General features: G+C 39.9%; 1 protein-coding gene across 6 annotated transcripts in view; it reads left to right on the top strand.

The window, feature by feature from the left end:
• Positions 1 to 21,100, top strand: part of PhKgamma (phosphorylase kinase gamma) — a 411,214-nt gene that overhangs the window by 41,966 nt on the left and 348,148 nt on the right. For all 6 annotated transcript variants that reach the window (XM_070097983.1, XM_070097984.1, XM_070097981.1 and 3 more), the window contains 2 exons: positions 1,783 to 1,911; positions 2,168 to 2,288. In XM_070097983.1, the coding sequence (XP_069954084.1) occupies positions 1,783 to 1,911; positions 2,168 to 2,288 (250 nt within the window). The remainder of the gene's footprint in view (positions 1 to 1,782; positions 1,912 to 2,167; positions 2,289 to 21,100) is intronic.

Below are 21,100 nucleotides of genomic sequence, written 5' to 3' on the forward strand. Positions count from 1 at the left end.
GCCTTAAATTCACTCACATCATCACTAGTTGCAGGCATTTTTTTAATTAAATCGTCATGCAACTTCCTAGCCTTTTCACATATGATCGCTTGAGAGACGCTATCTCCTGCTAGCTGTTTTTCATTTATCCACACCAATAAGAGTCTCTCAACATCTTCCATCACTTGCGATCTTTGTTTCGAAAACACAGTTAAACCTTTGGCAACAACAGCTTCCTTGATTGCCGTTTTCTTGCCCACAATAGAAGAGATGGTTGATTTTGGTTTCTTGTACAACCTGACCAGGTCGGTGATACGTACTCCACTTTCATACTTATCAATGATCTCTTTCTTCATTTCAATGGGTATTCTTACCCTTTGAGGTGTAGGGTTGGCACTAGAAGCTTTCTTGGGGCCCATGGTCACTTATTTTCCAGAAACAGCACCGAAAACACTGTAATAATACGAAATATTCCGAGTGTATGCTTGAATGTTACCGCGGAGGCTGGCTGGTAAACAATGGCACGGGCGGCACATGTGAGGCTGGCTGAGGGCGCACATTGGACGCGTCTCGGACGAAGGCCGCTGAGCGGGTTTTTGTCCACTATGCGGGGCAAAATTTTAGCGAACAAAGCGTCCGCTATGCGGATTGTTCGCTATGCAAGGCGTTCGCTATGCGGGGGTCCACTGTAGTAAGTCTTCTATTTTTTGTTTGAATAAAAATTCAAAATAGAGAACAAGAGTAATATCAGAGGGGCCTTGAGACATGACTGATGAACAAAGAAAATGTTATTTTAGAGCCAAGAATGTCTGCATTGTTTATTCTGGACCTTATTTTGAAATTGTCATATTTTTTAATTTTCGTGAAATTGGCCAAATTGCAAATTTCTGACCACATTATTGGGTAGTTGAAATCGGTAAATGGGCAGTTTCTTGTACTCAATCGTTAGAAAAAATGGAGTTCTAAAGAAATCGCTATGAGTTTGGTCGACTGGAACACCGGAATTAGCCGAAAATAGGGCTCAAAGTGGGCGAAATCGCCGATTTGTAAATATCGCCAAGGTCGCTAACTTCGCGAGAGCATAATTCCGTCAGTTTTCCATCAAATTTCGTTTTTTTGGTGTCATTACAACCGGGAAAAGATTCTCTATGATTTCATAAGAAAAAAATAATTTTTTTTTTTTTCTTTTTTTTTTTTTTAAATTTTGCGACACAAGGAGACACCTCAGGATTGGGGGTTGTGACAGTCAAGGGGTTAAAAGAAAAAAATGATTTTTATATTTCTCAAAATATTTGGAGCACCACGCGAATGAACATAGATCTACATTTGGACAGTTTAAGGTTTAATGCCTTGTTCTGTTGCATTGACATTTGTAAGTGGAAACAAATGGTGTTCTGCTTTCTGGCAATGTCCGCTTTCCGGCAGTAGCCTGGAACCTAACCTGCCATGTAAGTGGGGCCCTGCTGTATTGTCATGTATCTTTCTTGCCTGCATTCCAAGGGACTTCATCCATTCCCAGTAATTTAGATGCAGTTTGTTACTTATACATGCAGTGAAAGTTTGTTGTATGTTCCCCAGGTCTGCAGTTTTGCCTGATAGGAGCCGCTAGTGAAAACCAATATTCCATCTTAGAAAGAACAATAAAATGTGCTACTGTACACTTAATATAATACTGTACACAAAATTTACAGATGTTTTGCAATAAACATTGAAAATAAAGGACTTAAAAGTGAGTTTTGCTTTTAATTTTAAAAGTTCATTATATCAGGTGTTTACTGTGTTCATTTGTAACTTCTGTTGCAGAAAAGGAAACTGGACAACAGTTTGCAGCCAAAATTATTGATCTGAGTGACTCCTCTGATGAAGGAGTATATGAAGCAACTATTCGGGAAATAGAAGTATTGCGCATGGTAGCTGGGCATCCGTATATTAGTAAGCACCAAGTACCATGTATGGTAAAACCAAAAATACTGTATATTACTGTGTAAAAGTGTAGTTATTTAGTTCAGTGTGAATCATTGTATTTTGTAGAGTATTTTATTGTCAGTGCCTAAGTTTACAGATAGGCATTTTATAATTTAATGTTTGACAATAGAGTTCTGCATAGCAAAAATAATTTTTGTGAATACATATGTAAATAATGATATTTGCCATGTATAATTAATATTATTTTATTATTGTTTTTCAGTTGAACTTCACGATGTCTTTGAATCATCAACGTTCATATTTTTAGTGTTTGAACTTTGTGAACATGGAGAATTATTTGACCACCTCACAACAGTAGTTACTCTCTCTGAAAAGAAAACCAAGTAGGTGCATAAACAGTTTCTCATAACAGTATATATTTTTTGCATTCAGTTAGGTATTTAATCTTAACTTTTTTATCACAGGCCAAAAGCAACAGAAATTATAATTTTTGATACAGATTTATGAGACTGGATATAGAGTTTATATCATACAGAAGTTATATGTAAATAGTTCCTTTGTATAAAGGCAAAGGGGATAAAAGAGAGTGCAAAAATTATAGGGGAATAAATCTATTGAGTATTCCTGGTAAAGTGTATGTTAGAGTTATTATTGAAAGAATTAAGAGTAAGATGGAGAGTAGGATAGCAGATGAACAAGGAGGCTTTAGGAAAGGTAGGGGGTGTGTAGACCAAGTGTTTGCAGTGAAATGTATAGGTAAAGAGTATTAAGATAAGGCTAAAGAGGTTTTTTGGCATTTATGGATTCGGAAAAGGCATGTGACAGGGTGGATAGGGAGGCAGTGTGGCAGATGTTGCAGGTGTATGATATAGGAGGTAGGCTACTGAAAGCAGTGAAGAGTTTTTACGAGGATAATGAGGCTCAGGTTAGAGTATGTAGGAAAGAGGGAGATTATTTCCCAGTAAATTAGGCCTTAGTCAAGGATATGTGATGTCACCGTGGTTGTTCAATATATTTATAGATGGGGTTACAAGAGAAGTGAATGCGAGGGTCTTGGCAAAAGGTGTTTCTGGAGAGAGTTCCGGGGGTCAACGCCCCCGCGGCCCGGTCTGTGACCAGGCCTCCTTAGGTCAGTGTCCCAGGATGCGACCCACACCAGTCGACTAACACCCAGGTACCCATTTTACTGATGGGGAACATAGACAACAGGTGGAAAGAAACACGTCCAATGTTTCTACTCTGGCTGGGAATCGAACCCAGGCCCTCACCGTGTGAAGCGAGAGCGTTAACCACCAGGCCACCAGAGCCCTGTGTGGAGTTAGAAGATAAATAATCAAACACAGAGTGGGAGTTGTCACAGTTGCTCTTTGCTGATGACACTGTGCTTTTGGGAGATTCTGAAGAGAAGTTGCAGAGATTGGTGGATGAATTTGGTAGGGTATGTAAAAGAAGAAAATTAAAAGCGAATATAGGAAAGAGTAAGGTTATGAGGATAACAAAAGATTAGGTGATGAAAGATTGGATATCAGATTGGAGGGAGAGAGTATGGAGGAGGTGAATGTATTCAGATATTTAGGAGTGGACGTGTAAGCAGATGGGTCTATGAAGGATGAGGTGAATCGCAAAATTGATGAGGGGAAAAGGGTGAGCGGTGCACTTGGGAGTCTGTGGAGACAAAGAACTTTGTCCATGGAAGCAGAAAGGGGAATGCATGAGAGTATAGTTGTACCAACACTCTTGTATGGATGTGAAGCATGGGTGATGAATGTTGCAACGAGGAGAAGGCTGGAGGCAGTGGAGATGTCATGTCTGAGGGCAATGTGTGGTGTGAATATAATGCAGAGAATTCATAGTTTGGAAATTAGGAGAAGATGTGGGATTACCAAAACTATTATCCAGAGGGCTGAAGAGGGGTTGTTGAGGTGGTTTGGACATGCAGAGAGAATGAAACGAAACAGAATGACTTCGAGAATGTATAAATCTGTAGTGGAGGGAAGGCGGGGTTAGGGTCAGCCTAGGTAGGGTTGGAGGGAGGAGGTAAATGAGATTTTGTGTGCGAGGGGCTTGGACTTCCAGCAAGCGTACGTGAGCGTATTTGACAGGAGTGTATGGAGATAAATGGTTTTTAATACTTGACGTGCTGTTGGAGTGTGAGCAAAGTAACATTTATGAAGGGATTCAGGGAAACTGGCAGGCCAGACTTGAGTCCTAGAGATGGGAAGTTGTTACTTTGTTGCCCCTTTTATCCTTGATGGTATGGTTCTTACTACATGTTTTAGTGTGGGGGTAGCTTTTACATAAAGGCCTTATCAGTCTAGGGTAATGCTTGCATTCATGATTTATCATCCTCAGTGTCTCTGAAATCCTTTCACTAGCCCTTCCAATAGGTTATTTAAACTACTGTTACAAAAATAGGGATATATTCTAAATAGATATATACAGAATATACAATTTTAGCACTCTCCTATTCAAAACATAAGCCTGCACACCCCTTAGCTGCTTCCCTAGGACAGCCCACATGCTGCCTCTGAAATAATTAACCCTTCTTTCCTCTTGACTAACCTCTGGACTAACCAGTGTTTTGACACACTTTAGTCACCCTGGGTATGATGGCTACAACTTAAGGTATAAAACTCACCTCTGGGGTACACATAATGCCCAAAAAAATAAAAAAGGAGGACCCAGAGGTCCTACCAGCTTGAAGCCACCAAGGAGAGTGAGAGAGAGGGAGGGGCCTAGCTAAGCTCCTCCCTCACCCACCAGAATAAACAAAAGACTGTTGCCAAGCACAATTCTCTAGTTACCACAATTCTTCCACACCTTTTTTTACTTTTACAAAAGAAATACAACTTTATAAACTACTTATTTAAATGTGTGTGCGTGTCTATAGTACAACCTATTATATTGAGAAAAACAGGCTTGACCCAGCTGTCTCTCAGCCCCTAAGGGTGATCTGCCCTTAAAACCATTTAGTGCTGTGTCCTTATCAGTTCAATATAAGTAACTGTTACTTAAATACATCAGTATGTGTTGGGTCCCATGGTCCCATAACAGAAGTACAATGTCTACACTCTGAAGGAGGGGTGTTAATGTTATAGTTTTATAATTGTAGTGTAAAGCACCCCTCTTGCAAGACAGTGATGGAGTGAATGATGATGAAAGTTTTTTCTTTTTCGGGCCACCCTGCTTTGGTGGGAATCGGCTGATGTTTTAACAAAACAAAGTAATGTAAATAGTACTACTTTATCAACTTTTGATGTATTAATGAATACATAATTTAAAGCATTATTGGCTTTAAACGCTTCTTTAGAGATTTCTTTGCTGTTACAGTAAAACCTCTCATTAACAGAACTCTTATTTACAAACCACTTGTTAAATGACCTCTCATTAACCTTTAAACTGTCCACACGTAGATCTATGTTCACATGCGTAGCACTCTGAACATAGATCAGTGTTTTATTTTTCATTCCTTCAAAATTGGCATGATTGGCCTGAGATGCCTGGTCAGTATAGAATGGGTCTTAACACTCAGTGTGCACAGTATTAAAAAAATCTGGGACCATTTAGTACCTTGTGAGAGCACCAATTCAATTGAGTGCCAGCTTGAGCAAATAGCATGGCAAACACTAAGGATTCGCTGATATCGTGTTGTATTAACACTTCCCTTTTAAGAGGAAAGTGATGTAGACCCAGAGTTTAGTGGCTTTGAGATGAATGTGGCCACAAGTGGTCATGGAAATATCAAAAACCTTGATAATAACCCATGCACAACATTTGTGCAACATCCTTTCATTTCTGATACCCTTTGTAGTGTCATCCTGCCAGAATGTCATACGTATTCGGCAGGCTGGCTGGGTGGCTGGTTAGCTGGCTGACTGACTTTGGCTGTCTATCAGTAACTGTCTCTGTCTGTATCTCTGTCTGTCTGTGTATTTCTCTGTCTATTTCTCTGTCTATAGCTCTGTCCATCTAAGTCTCTGTCTCTTACAGGTACACATAAGTACACTTATTATACTTAGTGTAAATTACCTAGGATAACCCAAAAATTCCAGGCAAAGTGCTTTACAGTGCTTGTAGATATAAAGCATCATAAGCATGATGCAAGTAATATGCATTTTCACTTGCTCTGGATTCAGGGAGCGGCTCGTAAACCAATAGGTTTATGCGGCTCCCTGAGACACAGAGACAAGCAGAGGGAGAAAGACACACACACAGGCAGACAGAAAGACAGATAAGCAGAGCTAGATAGATAAGCAGAGCTAGACAGACAGATAGATAGACAGACAGACAGACATTTTTATGTGTAACAATGAAAACAAATGAAGCCAGGGTTCCCTGCAGTAATGCACGATCATCAAGTGTCACTCCACTGCTGCAATATCAGCAGTTTATTAACATTCGTCTTACCACCATGCCTCAAGGAGTTTTATGTATACTCCAGCATGTCTAAAACATTGCTGAGACCTATAAATACTTTGTATGTATATACAGTGGAACCTCTACTTGTGAGCGCATCCACGTGCGAGTTTTTCCAAATACAAGCAGTCGATGGGTCGATTTTTTGCTTCCATACACAAGCAAAATTTCCATAAACAAGCAGACCTCAAGGCAGGTTCCTTGACGCTAGTGAGGGGCCCTTGCTCTTGATCTAGGGAATTGTATCTCATTTGTTTGTTGGACTATCTTATTGAGACTTGGGCAATGTATGATGGAAAGATGTTTCTGAACTTGCACCAAAAATGAAAGAAATCAGAGCATAAATAATGGAGTTCACTTCTCAGCAATTAGCCACCCCTTAGCGGTACTTTCGTATGGTTTTTATGATTGTATTCTCGTTTTTTTTGGGTCTCATTTGATAGAATGGAAGTTATATAACAGAAATAGATATGATTTTGATTGCTTTCACGACAAAAAGTATCTTGAAATTGAGCTCAACGTAGGAGAAATGTTCCATTGCTTGGCAATGTTCAGGAGTAAACAAATGACGTCACTATCCATTCCAATATGCAGTAGTGAATGGGTTGACATTATTTATACAATTATTGCAATAAGCATAACAGTAAATATTATATTTTGTGTGTAAATAAAAATTACAAATTATTTACATTGTAATAATAATAATAATAATATGTATAATAATAATAATACATATAATAATAATAGTAAAATAATATAATACAATAATAATAATAATAATATACGTATAATAATAATAAGGTAGTAGGTTGGTAGACACCAACCACCCAGGGGGGTACTACTGTCCTGCCAAGTGAGTGTGAAATGGAAACCTGTAATTGTTTTACATGATGGTAGGATTGCTGGTGTCTTTTGTCTGTCTCATAAATATGCAAGATTACAGGTACGTCTTGCTACTTCTACTTACACTTAGGTCACACTACACATACATGTACATGTTTATTTATACACACTCATCTGAGTTTTCTTTGATTTTATCTTAATAGTTCTTGGTCTTATTACATTTCCTTTTATATCCATGGGGAAGTGGAATAAGAATCTTTCCTCTGTAAGCCATACGTGTTGTAAAAGTCAACTAAAATGCCGGGAACAATTTGCTAGTAACCCCTTTGCTTGTAATAATTACTGAAAAGAATAAGAAGAAAATTGTCAAAGTGGGAAGTCTGAATGTGTGTGGATGTTGGATGTTGTGCGAATGATAAGAAAGAGATGATTGTGGATGTTATGAATGAGAAGAAGTTGGATGTCCTGGCCTTAAGTGAAACAAAGCTAAAGGGGGAGGGTGATTTTCAGTGGAGAGGAATAAATGGGATTAGGTCAGGGGTTTCTAATAGAGTTAGATCTAAAGAAGGAGTAGCAATAATCTTGAAGGATAAGTTATGGCAGGAAAAGAGGGACTATAAATGTATTAATTCAAGGATTATGTGGAGTAAAATAAAGGTTGGATGTGAAAAGGGGGTTATAGTAAGCATATATGCACCTGGAGAAGAGAGAAGTGTAGAGGATAGAGAGAGATTTTTTGGAAATGTTGAGTGAGTGCATGGGGAGTTTTGAACCAAGTGTGAGAGTAATGGTGGTTGGGGATGTCAATGCTAAAGTGGGCAAAAATGTTGTGGAGGGAGTAGTAGGTGAAGTTGGAGTGCCAGGGGTAAATGAAAATGGGGAACCTTTAATTGAGCTATGTGTAGAAAGAGGTTTGGTAATAAGTAATACATATTTTATGAAGAAGAGGATAAATAAATATACAAGGTATGATATAGCACGTAATGAAAGTAGTTTGTTAGATTATGTATTGGTGGATAAAAGGTTGATGGGTAGGCTCCAGGATGTACATGTTTATAGAGGGGCAACTTATATATCGGATCATTATTTAGTTGTAGCTACAGTTAGAGTAAGAGGTAGATGGGGAAAGAGGAAAATGGCAACAGCAAGCAAGAGGGAGGTAAAAGTGTATAAACTAAGGGAGGAGGAAGTTTGGGTGAGATATAAGCAGCTATTGGCAGAAAGGTGGGCTGGTGCAAGTATGAGTAGTGGGGGGGTTGAAGAGGGTTGGAATAGTTTTAAAAATGCAGTATTAGAATGTGGGGCAGAAGTTTGGGGTTATATGAGGGTGGGTGCAGGAGGAAAGAGGAGTGATTGGTGGAATGATGAAGTAAAGGGTATGATAAAAGAGAGTTAGCTTATGAGAGGTTTTAACAAAGCAGAAGCATTATAAGAAGAGTAGAGTATATGGAGAGTAAAAGAAAGGTAAACAGAGTGGTGAGAGAGTGCAAAAGGAGTGCAGATGATAGAGTGGGAGAGGCACTGTCAAGAAATTTTAATGAAAATAAGAAAAAATTTTGGATTGAGTTAAACAAGTTAAGAAAGCCTAGAGAACAAATGTATTTTGTCCGGTCTCCAGGCAAACTCTTGTCCACTGCCGACACCACCCATACCACTACATGAATTACATATTTTATTAATTTTATAGCATATACACCTACCATCCGACTTACGACTGAGTTCAGTTCCGAGAAACCGGTTGTAAGTCGAACTTTACTACTGAATATCAACATCACATTTTTGTAATGACTTGATTTTATTGTTTTATTTTGGTATTTCATGTTTTACACCTACCATCCGACTTACGACCTGCTCGACTTACGACCACTCGACTTAAGACCGTGTTTTTTATGCCAAATTTCTGGGAAATAAGCAACTATTTGTGTTGTACACAGTGTTTATCCTAAACCTTACAGTATAAAATACAGTACTAGCAACATAAAAAGTACAGTAAAACATGAAATACCAAAATAAAACAATAAAATAAAGTCATTACAAAAATGTTTTGTTGATATTCAGTAGTAAAGTTCGACTTACGACCATTTCAACTTACGACCGGTTTCTCAGAACCGAACTCGGTCGTAAGTCGGATGGTAGGTGTACTTTACTATTTATGCTGTTAGTACTGTATTTTATACTGTAAGGTTTAGGATAAACACTGTGTACAACACAAATAGTTGTTTATTTCCCAGAAATTTGGCAAAAAAAACATGGTCGTAAGTCGAGTGGTCGTAAGTCGAGCAGGTCGTAAGTCGGATGGTAGGTGTATCAGGTTTCTATGTTATTTGTATTGTTTATTATGCCATATTAGATGAAGTGAAATAGATAAATAAGCCATAGAGTTGATATTAGCGAAATTATTGAAGTACAGAATTCCACTGGAATGGATTAATTGTATTTCAATTAATTTAAATGAGGAAAATTGACTCTGCAGACAAGGAAATCCAGTTGCAAGCAAGGTCATGGAACAGATTAAACTCGCAAGTAGAGGTTCCACTGTATTTCTAGACAATAGTAAATGACCAAGGCTGGTGAAAATGTTCACTTGTCGGTGTGATTGTGACTACAGTGGACCCCCGCATACCGGACGCATCTCATACCGTACAATCCGCATACCGGACGCTTTGATCGCAAAAATTTTGCCTCGCATACCGCCCAAAAACCCGCTCACCGCCCTTCGTCCGAGACGCGTCCAATGTGCGGCCTGAGCCACGCTCACATGTTCCGCCGGTGGCATTGTTTACCAGCCAGCCTCCGCGGTAACATCCAAGCATACAATCGGAACATTTCGTATTATTACAGTGTTTTTGGTGATTTTTTCTGGAAAATAAGTGACCATGGGCCCCAAGAAAGCTTCTAGTGCCAACCCTACAGCAATAAGGGTGAGAATTACTATGGAGATGAAGAAAAAGATCATTGATAAGTATGAAAGTGGAGTGCGTGTCTCCGAGCTGGCCAGGTTGTATAATAAACCCCAATCAACCATCGCTACTATTGGTGGTACAGCTGCTGCTGTACCACCGTCAGCTGCTGCTGCACTGTCAGCTGCTGCTGCTGTACCACCATCAGCTGCTGCTGCACTGTCAGCTGCTGCTGCTGCTGTAGTAACGTCTGCTGCTGCTGTAGCATCGTCTGCTGCTGCTGTAGCATCGTCTGCTGCTGCTGTAGCATCGTCTGCTGCTGCTGTACCACCGTCAGCTGCTGCTGCTGCTGTAGCATCGTCTGCTGCTGCTGTAGCATCGTCTGCTGCTGCTGTAACATCGTCAGTTGCTGCTGTAGCATCGTCTGCTGCTGCTGTAGCATCGTCTGTTGCTGCTGTAGCATCGTCTGTTGCTGCTGTACCACCGTCAGCTGCTGCTGCTGCTGTAGCTCCGTTGTTGGTGTGGCTTATTGAGAATACCAAGAAACAATTAACCCCAGAGGATTTGCCACCCAGGATAACCCAAAAAAGTCAGTGTCATCGAAGACTGTCTAACTTATTTCCATTGGGGTCCTTAATCTTGTCTCCCAGGATGCAACCCACACCAGTCGACTAACACCCAGGTGAACAGGGAAAATGCCTGGAACTAGTGCTCATATTGGTGAATTTAGAGCCAGCAAAGGTTGGTTTGAGAGATTTAAGAATCGTAGTGGCATACACAGTGTGATAAGGCCTGTTCTGGAAGAAAATACCAAACAGGACCTACAGTACTCAGGAGGAAAAGGCACTCCCAGGACACTGTGTCTCATCAGTCATTGCTACATCTTCAATAAAGGTAAGTGTCATTTATTCTTTATTTAGTAGAGTAGTACATGCACAATATATATTGTGCATGTATCCTTCTCTTTGTGTGTAGGAAAATGTATATTTCATGTGGTAAAATTTTTTTTTTTCATACTTTTGGGTGTCTTGCACGGATTAATTTGATTTCCATTATTTCTTATGGGGAAAATTCATTCACATACCGAACATTTCGCATAACAGCCAGCCCTCTTGCACGGATTAAGGTCGCTATGCGGGGGTCCACTGTATTTGAGTACTATTTCAGTACATAATATTAGTGTCAGAACAAAGATTGACTATGAAATCACAAGAACTATTATAAATTTTAATTATCAGAACAAAAATTATATAAATTAAAATAAAATCAAGAAAAAAGGTACATCGGCACCCCTTCTGCAAGTAGCAGGACTCGATGTTGCCGTCAGGTGAGCATCCAGTGCCAACTTCGCGGTCTTATATCTCGGTAAGTACTGGTCCTAAAAAAAATTTTTTTAGTCTCATAACACACACAAAATTGCCCTCTTTGATTTAATTTTTTTTTTTTTTTTTTTTAAATACAGTGGACCCTCACCTTACGATGGCATCACCTCACGTTAAATCCACCATACGATACCTCACCTCACGCGATTGAGACGCGTCCCATGTGGCCTAAGCGCGCCTCAGCTGCCCCGTGGGTGGCAGTGTTTACAAGCCAGGCAGTGCAGTCGCATCCACGCATACAATTGAAACATTTCATATTATCACAGTGTTTTAAGTGATTGTACCTGCAAAATATGTCACCATGGGCCCCCAGAAAGCTTCTAGTGCCAACCCTGTGGTAAAAAAGGTGAAAATTACTTTGGAAATGAAGAAAGAGATAATTGCTAAGTACAAAAGTGGAGTGTGTGTCTCGGAGTTGGCCAGGTTGTATACGAAACCCCAATCAACCATCGCTACTATCGTGGCTAACAAAATGGCAATCAAGGAAGCTGCTCTTGTAAAAGGTGCAACTTTGTTTTTGAATAGGAGATCACAAGTACTTGAAGATGTTGAGAGACTGTTATTAGTGTGGATAAATGAAAAACAGATAGCAGGAGATAGCATCTCTCAAGCAATCATATGTGAAAAGGCTAGGAAGTTGCATGACAGTTTAATTAGAAAAATGCCTGCAACTAGTGGTGATGTGAGTGAATTTAAGGCCAGCAAAGGTTGGTTTGAGAGATTTAAGAATCATAGTGGCATACATAGTGTGATAAGGCATGGTGAGGCTGCCAGTTCGGACCAAAAAGCGGCTGAAAAATATGTGAAGGAATTCAAGGAGTACATAGACAGTGAAGGACTGAAACCTGAACAAGTGTTTAATTGTGACGAAACAGGACTGTTTTGGAAGAAAATGCCAAACAGGACCTACATTACTCAGGAGGAAAAGGCACTCCCAGGACATATGCATATGAAAGACAAGCTTACTCTCTTGATTTGTGCTAATGCTAGTGGTGATTGCAAAGTGAAGCCTTTATTGGTGTATCACTCTGAAACTCCCAGAGTGTTCAGGCAAAACAATGTCCTCAAGGCTAATTTGTGTGCTGTGGAGGGCAAACAGTAAGGCATGGGTCACTAGGGACTTTTTCTATGACTGGTTACACCATGCATTTGCCTCCATTGTGAAAAATTACCTCCTGGAAAATAAGTTGGACCTTAAGTGGTATTAGACAATGCTCCTGGTCATCCTTCAGACATGGCAGAGCGACTTTCTGGGGACATGAGCTTCATTAAGGTCAAGTTTTTGCCTCCTAACACCACTCCTCTCCTGCAGCCCATGGACCAGCAGGTCATTTCAAACTTCAAAAAAAACTACACAAAAGCTTTGTTTCAAAAATGCTTTGAAGTGACCTCAGACACTCGATTGACTCTAAAGGATTTTGAAGGATTTGAAGCTAACCCTGAGAAGTGTATGCCAGTTGAGGAATCCATTGTGGCATTGGGGAAGCCCTTGGGGTTGGAGGTTAGTGGGGAGGATGTGGAAGAGTTGGTGGAGGAGGACAATGAAGAACTAACCACTGATAAGCAGCAAGATCATCTTCAACAGCAAGAGGCCAGACCTGAGGAAGCTGCTTCAGAGGAGGGGATAGAGAAATTGAAGAAGTTGCCTACTTCAAAGATTAAGGAAATGTGTGCAAAGTGGCTTGAAGTGTAAACGATTTTTGATGAAAATCACCCTGACACAGCTACTGCAAGCCATGTTGGCAACCTGTACAATGACAATGTTGTGAACCACTCTAGAAAAATCATAAAGGAACGGGAGGTACAGGCCTCTATGGACAGGTATGTTGTGCGACAGAGGTCCATTGACTCTCAAACTGGTCCTAGTGGCATTAAAAGAAGAAGAGAAGTAACCCCAGAAAAGGACTTGATACCTCAAGTCCTAATGGAAGGGGATTCCCCTTCTAAACATTAACAACATCCACACTCTCCCCTCCTCCCATCCCATCAATCATCACCAGATCTTCAATAAAGGTAAGTGTCAGTTTGTGTGTATTAAAATTAATATTTCATGTGGTAATTTTTTTTTTTTTTTCATACTTTGTGGTGTCTTGCACGGATTTATTTGATTTCCATTGTTTCTTATGGGGAAAATTAATTCACCTGACGATAATTTCACCATATGATTAGCTCTCAGGAACGGATTAATATCATAAGGTGGGGGTCTACTGTAGTTGAATCCCAGTTATGGTAATTAATCCATTCCAGAGAGAGTGACTCGATCCAAATCTGACGATTTCCGAATTCATTTTTCTCATAAGAAATAATGTAAATCCAGTTGATCTGTTCCAGACACCCAGAAGTATTAACAAAAATTATTTCTTTTATAGATTAACCCTTTCAGGGTCCAGTGGCCAAATTTCAAAGTGTGCACCAGGGTCCAAGAATTTTGAAAAAATAATTTTGTTATTTTTTCTTATGAAATGGTAGAGAATCTTTTTCTGAAGGTAATAAGATAAAAAGTACGAAATTTGATTTGATAATTGATGAAATTATGCTCTCGCGAATTTTGACGTGTCGGCAATATTTACGCATTGGCGATTTTGCCAAGTTTTACTCCCATTTTAGGGCAATTACAGTATTCCAGTCAACCAAATTCTTAGCTATTTCACTAGTACTACTTCTATTCTATCGATTGAGCACAAGAAATCGCCAAGTCAACTGTTTCAACAAAATAAAGTGACTGGAAATTGATAATTTGGCCAATTTAATGCAAAGTTCAAAATATTCCAATTTCAAAATAGGGTCCAGAATAAACAATGCAGGCATTCCTGGCACTAAATTAACATTTCCTCTGTTCATTAGTTATGCTTTCAGGCTTTACAAATGAATTCCATTTTGATGTTTTATTCACATAATGAATTTTTATTCAAACCAAAAAATAGAAGATTTTCTGTTAAGCAACACTGTAATAATTGTATAAATAATATCACCACATTTGTGAATGTATATTAGACCCACCAGCTGTCATGTATTAGACTTTGAGGTCATTTGTTTTCTCTTGAACATCGGCAAAAATTTAACATTTCTGCTACTTTGAGCTCAGTTTCAAGCCATTTCCAGTACTTAAACCTATCAAAATCATCTCTATTTCTGTAGTATATCTTCCAATCTATCAAATGAGACCAAGAAATTGCAAATACAACTATAAAAAACATACGAAAAGACACTGCAAAGTCGCTGTTTTAACCCTTTGACTGTCGTGGCCGTATATATACGTCTTACGAGGTACCGTGTTTGACGTATATATACTCATAAATTCTAGCGGCTTCAAATCAAGCAGGAGAAAGCTGGTAGACCCACATGTGAGAGAATGGGTCTGTGTGGTCAGTGTGCACCATATAAAAAAAATCCTGGAGCACTCAGTGCATAATGAGAAAAAAAACTCTGACCGTTTTTTTTTTTAATTAAAATGCCGACTTTGTGGTCTATTTTCGTATAGTATTTATGGTTGTATTCTTGTTTTTTTGGTCTCATTTGATAGAATGGAAAACATATTATAGAAATAGAGGTGATTTTGATTGATTTTACTATAAAAAGAACCTGGAAATGGAGCTCAAAGTAGGGGAAATGGTTGATTTTGCCAATGTTCAAAAGTAAACAAATGATGTTATTGTCCAATAAATGTCCAACTAGCCATTCTAATATGCAGTCATGAATGGGTTGATGTTATTTATACAATTATTGCAGTATTGCAGTAGTCTGCATAATAGTAAGTCTTCTATTTTTTGTTTGAATAAAAATTCAAAATAGAAAGCAAGAGTAATATCAGAGGGGCCTGGAGACATGACTGATGAACAAAGAAAATGTTATTTTAGAGCCAGGAATGTCTGCATTGTTCATTCTGGACCTTATTTTGAAATTGTCATATTTTTTAATTTTCGTGAAATTGGCCAAATTGCAAATTTCTGACCACATTATTGGGTAGTTGAAATTGGTATATGGGCAGTTTCTTGTACTCAATCGATAGAAAAAATGGAGTTCTAAAGAAATAGCTATGAGTTTGGTTGACTGGAATAATGGAATTAGCCGAAAATAGGGCTCAAAGTGGGCGAAATCGCCGATTTGTAAATATCGCCGAGGTCACTAACTTCGCGAGAGCATAATTCCGTCAGTTTTCCATCAAATTTCGTTTTTTTGGTGTCATTACAATTGGGAAAAGATTCTCTATCATTTCATAAGAAAAAATAATTTTTTGTTTTTTTGAAATTTTGCGACGCCAGGAGACACCTCAGGATTGGGGGTTGCGACAGTCAAGGGGTTAATCGAAAATTACAGTCTCAGTATTTTTTCCTCTCATTATGCACTTTGTGCTGCAAGAGTTGTTTTATGTGGTGCACACATACCACATAGATGTATTCTCTCATACCTAGGCCCAAATTTACTGCTCACAGCTTTTCAGAGTGAGCTGAGCTCATGGCGTAGATCTACAGTTTGGACCCTGAACGTAAAGCCATAGATCTACGGTTTGGACCCTGAACATAAAGCCGTAGATCTATGGCACGGACCCTGAAAGGGTTAAATATAGATTTACATGTAGAAAAGAATTTAGAAATCGAGTATAAAACAATAATATCATACTTACCTTTATTGAAGACTCTTGCTGGTGTATGGAAGATGGGAGGAGGGGAGAGAGTTAGCGTGATGTTCCTCCACAAATATTTGCACCTCACTCCACTTTGCACAAATGTCCTTAATCTTTGAAGAAGGCACTTTCTTTTCTCTCTCTCTCTGAAGCAATTTCCTCAGCTGGTGTACATAAGAACAAAAGAAAGCAGGAACACTGCAGCAGGCCTGTTGGCCCATACTAGGCAGGTCCTTCACAAACCATCCCACTAACAGAATTGTATTTGCCCAACCCAATTTTCAGTGCTTCCCAAGCAATAAGCTTTGATAATTCTATTCACTCATGTGCAAGTCCTACTCAAATCAAATCATGTCTGGTGTGTAGGGAAGTACCCTGTCTGGTGTGTGGGGAAGGACCCTGTCTGGTGTGTGGGGAAGGACCCTGTCTGGTGTGTGGGGGGAAGTACCCAGGCTGGTGTGTGGGGAAGTGCCCTGGCTGGTGTGTGAGGGGAAGTACCCTGGCTGGTGTATATGAGAAAGCAGGAACACTGCAGCAGACCTGTTGGCCCATACTAGGCAGGTCCTTCACAAGCCATCCCACTAACAGAATCGTATTTGCCCAACCCAATTTTCAATGCTTCCCAAGCAATAAGCTTAGATAAGTCTATTCATTCATACACAAGTCCCACTCAAATCAAATCGTGTGTGTGGGGAAGTACCCTGGCTGGTGTGTTTGGAAGTGCCCTGGCTGGTGTGTGTGGGGAAGTACCCTGTCTGGTGTGTGGAGAAGTACCCTGGCTGGTGTTTGGGGAAGTGCCCTGGCTGGTGTGTTCTTTCTTGAATTCTATCGTGTTTATTGCCTTCTTTACCAAAGGGCTGGCACTAGGAGCTTTCTTTTGGCCCATGATGGTTTATTTAGCAGTTGCAAGCACTAAAACAAATGGAATATTATGAAATTTATCGTATGAATGGGTGGCATCGTGCTCACCGGCTGATAAACAATGACACACTGACTGTAAATAGTGTGTTGGGTCGCTAGGATGCGTTCGGGACGAATGGCTATTACCGAGCTAAATGACGATCACCGAACCAATATTTTGAGGAAAAAATAGTTACTATTTCTGAATATTATGAAATCCAGCGACAATGAAATCTGGGGTTCCACTGTATTTTGAGCACTATGCAAGTGAACATAGATCAATGTTTGGACAGTTTAAGGGTTAACAAATTTTGGTAATTTTGGACAAAAAAAAAATTAGCAGGATAAATGTTCTGATCACTGGACAAAATGATCAGAAGTTCACAAATCCAGTGGACCCTCACCTAACGTTGGCATCACATAATGTTAAATCCGCCTAGCGATACATTTTAACGCAAAATTTTTGCCTCGCCTAGCGCTGAAAAACTCGCTCAACGCGATTCGTCCGAGATGCGTCCATGTGCGGCCTGAGCCAGCCTCACTTGTTCCGCCGGTGGCATTGTTTATAAGCCATGGTGGCCGGTTGCATGCATACATTCGATACATTTTGTATTATTCCATTGTTTATACTGCTTGTAACTGCTAAATAAGTCACCATGGGCCCAAAGAAAGCTTCTAGTGCCAACCCTGTGGTAAAAAGGGTGATAAATACTATCGTACCACAGTCAGCTGCTGCTGCACCACGGTCAGCTGTTGCTGCACCATGGTCAGCTGTTGCTGGACCAGTCAGCTGTTGCTGGATCAGTCAGCTGTTGCTGCACCACAGTCAACTGTTGCTGGACCAGTCAGCTGTTGCTGGATCAGTCAGCTGTTGCTGCACCACGGTCAGCTGTTGCTGCACCACGGTCAGCTGTTGCTGGACCAGTCAGCTGTTGCTGAATCAGTCAGCTGCTGCTGCACCACGGTCAGCTGTTGCTGGACCAGTCAGCTATTGCTGGACCAGTCAGCTGTTGCTGGATCAGTCAGCTGCTGCTGCACCACGGTCAGCTGTTGCTGGATCAGTCAGCTGCTGCTGCACCATGGTCAGCTGTTACTGGACCAGTCAGCTGTTGCTGGATCAGTCAGCTGCTGCTGCACCACGGTCAGCTGCTGCTGCACCACAGTCAGCTGTTGCTCCACCACAGTCAGCTGTACTACTCAAAGATGTGGGGAGAGTGTTGTTGGTGTGGCTTAATGTGAAACAATTACAGAGAAACGATTAACCCCAGAGGGTTAGCCACCCAGGATAACCCAAGAAAGTCAGTGCATCATCTAGGACTGTCTAGCTTATTTCCATTGGGGTCCTTAATCTTGTCCCCCCAGGATGCGACCCACAACAGTCAACTAACACCCAGGTGAACAGGAAAAAATGCCTGGAACTAGTGCTCATATTGGTGAATTTAAGGCCAGCAAAGGTTGGTTTGAGAGATTTAAGAATTGTAGTGGCATACACAGTGCAATAAGGCATGGCGAAGCTGAAAAATTCATCCCCCAACAGGTGTTCAATTGTGACGAAACAGACCTGTTCTGGAAGAAAATGCCAAACAGGACCTACATTACTCAGGAGGAAAAGCCACTCCCAGGACACAAGCCTATGAAAGACAGGCTAACTCTCATGTTTTGTTGTAATGCTAGTGGGGATTGCAAAATGAAGTCTTTATTTATTTATTTATTTAGTAATTTAAGCATACAAACAGAGGTACAAAAAATACAGGTAAGAGCAGCATGCCAAAGCCACTTATATGCATAGCATTACGGGCTGGCTTAAAATTAACTTAAGATTAACTAAGCAATGATGAAATCAGTGATAAAACATTATTGTAAACAGATAACTATAAAGCACAAATGAGTATTACAAAGACAGGTCATATGGTTGCTTGCATTGCTGTACATTCAGTTGAATGGAGTATTCTGTTAGGTAGTGTATTTAAAAAAATAATAAAGTTAGACTGGGTCCTAGGTTTAACGTATGTGTGATATAATTGTGAGTAACATATAGGATATACAATTTATAAGGTTATTATTCAGTATTTATTTGGTTTTGAGTGAGTAAGTGATCTTTGAGAAGAGACTTGAATTTATAAACAGGTAGTGTTTCTTTTATATTTACAGGTAATGAATTCCAGATTTTAGGGCCTTTTATGTGCATTGAGTTTTTGCATAGCGTGAGATGGACACGAGGAACATCAAAGAGTGATCTGTGCCTTGTGTTATGGTCATGTGTCCTGTTGAGGTTGGCAAGGAGATGTTTGAGGGGAGGGTTAATATCAGAGTAACCCCTTCTCCTGTATACATTTACTAAAAAAGAGAAGAAGAAAAACTTTATAAAACTGGGTTGTTTAAATGTGCGTGGATGTAGTGCGGATGACAAGAAACAGATGATTGCTGATGTTATGAATGAAAAGAAGTTGGATGTCCTGGCTCTAAGCGAAACAAAGCTGAAGGGGGTAGGAGAGTTTCAGTGGGGGGAAATAAATGGGATTAAATCTGGAGTATCTGAGAGAGTTAGAGCAAAGGAAGGGGTAGCAGTAATGTTAAATGATCAGTTATGGAAGGAGAAAAGAGAATATGAATGTGTAAATTCGAGAATTATGTGGATTAAAGTAAAGGTTGGATGCGAGAAGTGGGTCATAATAAGCGTGTATGCACCTGGAGAAGAGAGGAATGCAGAGGAGAGAGAGAGATTTTGGGAGATGTTAAGTGAATGTATAGGAGCCTTTGAACCAAGTGAGAGAGTAATTGTGGTAGGGGACCTGAATGCTAAAGTAGGAGAAACTTTTAGAGAGGGTGTGGTAGGTAAGTTTGGGGTGCCAGGTGTAAATGATAATGGGAGCCCTTTGATTGAACTTTGTATAGAAAGGGGTTTAGTTATAGGTAATACATATTTTAAGAAAAAGAGGATAAATAAGTATACACGATATGATGTAGGGCGAAATGACAGTAGTTTGTTGGATTATGTATTAGTAGATAAAAGACTGTTGAGTAGACTTCAGGATGTACATGTTTATCGAGGGGCCACAGATATATCAGATCACTTTCTAGTTGTAGCTACACTGAGAGTAAAAGGTAGATGGGATACAAGGAGAATAAAAGCATCAGGGAAGAGAGAGGTGAAGGTTTATAAACTAAAAGAGGAGGCAGTTAGGGTAAGATATAAACAGCTATTGGAGGATAGATGGGCTAATGAGAGCATAGGCAATGGGGTCGAAGAGGAATGGGGTAGGTTTAAAAATGTAGTGTTAGAGTGTTCAGCAGAAGTTTGTGGTTACAGGAAACTGGGTGCAGGAGGGAAGAGGAGCGATTGGTGGAATGATGATGTAAAGAGAGTAGTAAGGGAGAAAAAGTTAGCATATGAGAAGTTTTTACAAAGTAGAAGTGATGCAAGGAGGGAAGAGTATATGGAGAAAAAGAGAGAGGTTAAGAGAGTGGTGAAGCAATGTAAAAAGAGAGCAAATGAGAGAGTGGGTGAGCTGTTATCAACAAATTTTGTTGAAAATAAGAAAAAGTTTTGGAGTGAGATTAACAAGTTAAGGAAGCCTAGAGAACAAATGGATTTGTCAGTTAAAAATAGGAGAGGAGAGTTATTAAATGGAGAGTTAGAGGTATTGGGAAGATGGAGGGAATATTTTGAGGAATTGTTAAATGTTGATGAAGATAGGGAAGCTGTGATTTCGTGTATAGGGCAAGGAGGAATAACATCTTGTAGGAGTGAGGAAGAGCCAGTTGTGAGTGTGGGGGAAGTTCGTGAGGCAGTAGGTAAAATGAAAGGGGGTAAGGCAGCCGGGATTGATGGGATAAAGATAGAAATGTTAAAAGCAGGTGGGGATATAGTTTTGGAGTGGTTGGTGCAATTATTTAATAAATGTATGGAAGAGGGTAAGGTACCTAGGGATTGGCAGAGAGCATGCATAGTTCCTTTGTATAAAGGCAAAGGGGATAAAAGAGAGTGCAAAAATTATAGGGGGATAAGTCTGTTGAGTGTACCTGGTAAAGTGTATGGTAGAGTTATAATTGAAAGAATTAAGAGTAAGACGGAGAATAGGATAGCAGATGAACAAGGAGGCTTTAGGAAAGGTAGGGGGTGTGTGGAC

This window comes from Cherax quadricarinatus, chromosome 60, assembly GCF_038502225.1.
Source record: "Cherax quadricarinatus isolate ZL_2023a chromosome 60, ASM3850222v1, whole genome shotgun sequence".
Taxonomy (NCBI): Eukaryota; Metazoa; Arthropoda; class Malacostraca; order Decapoda; family Parastacidae; genus Cherax; species Cherax quadricarinatus.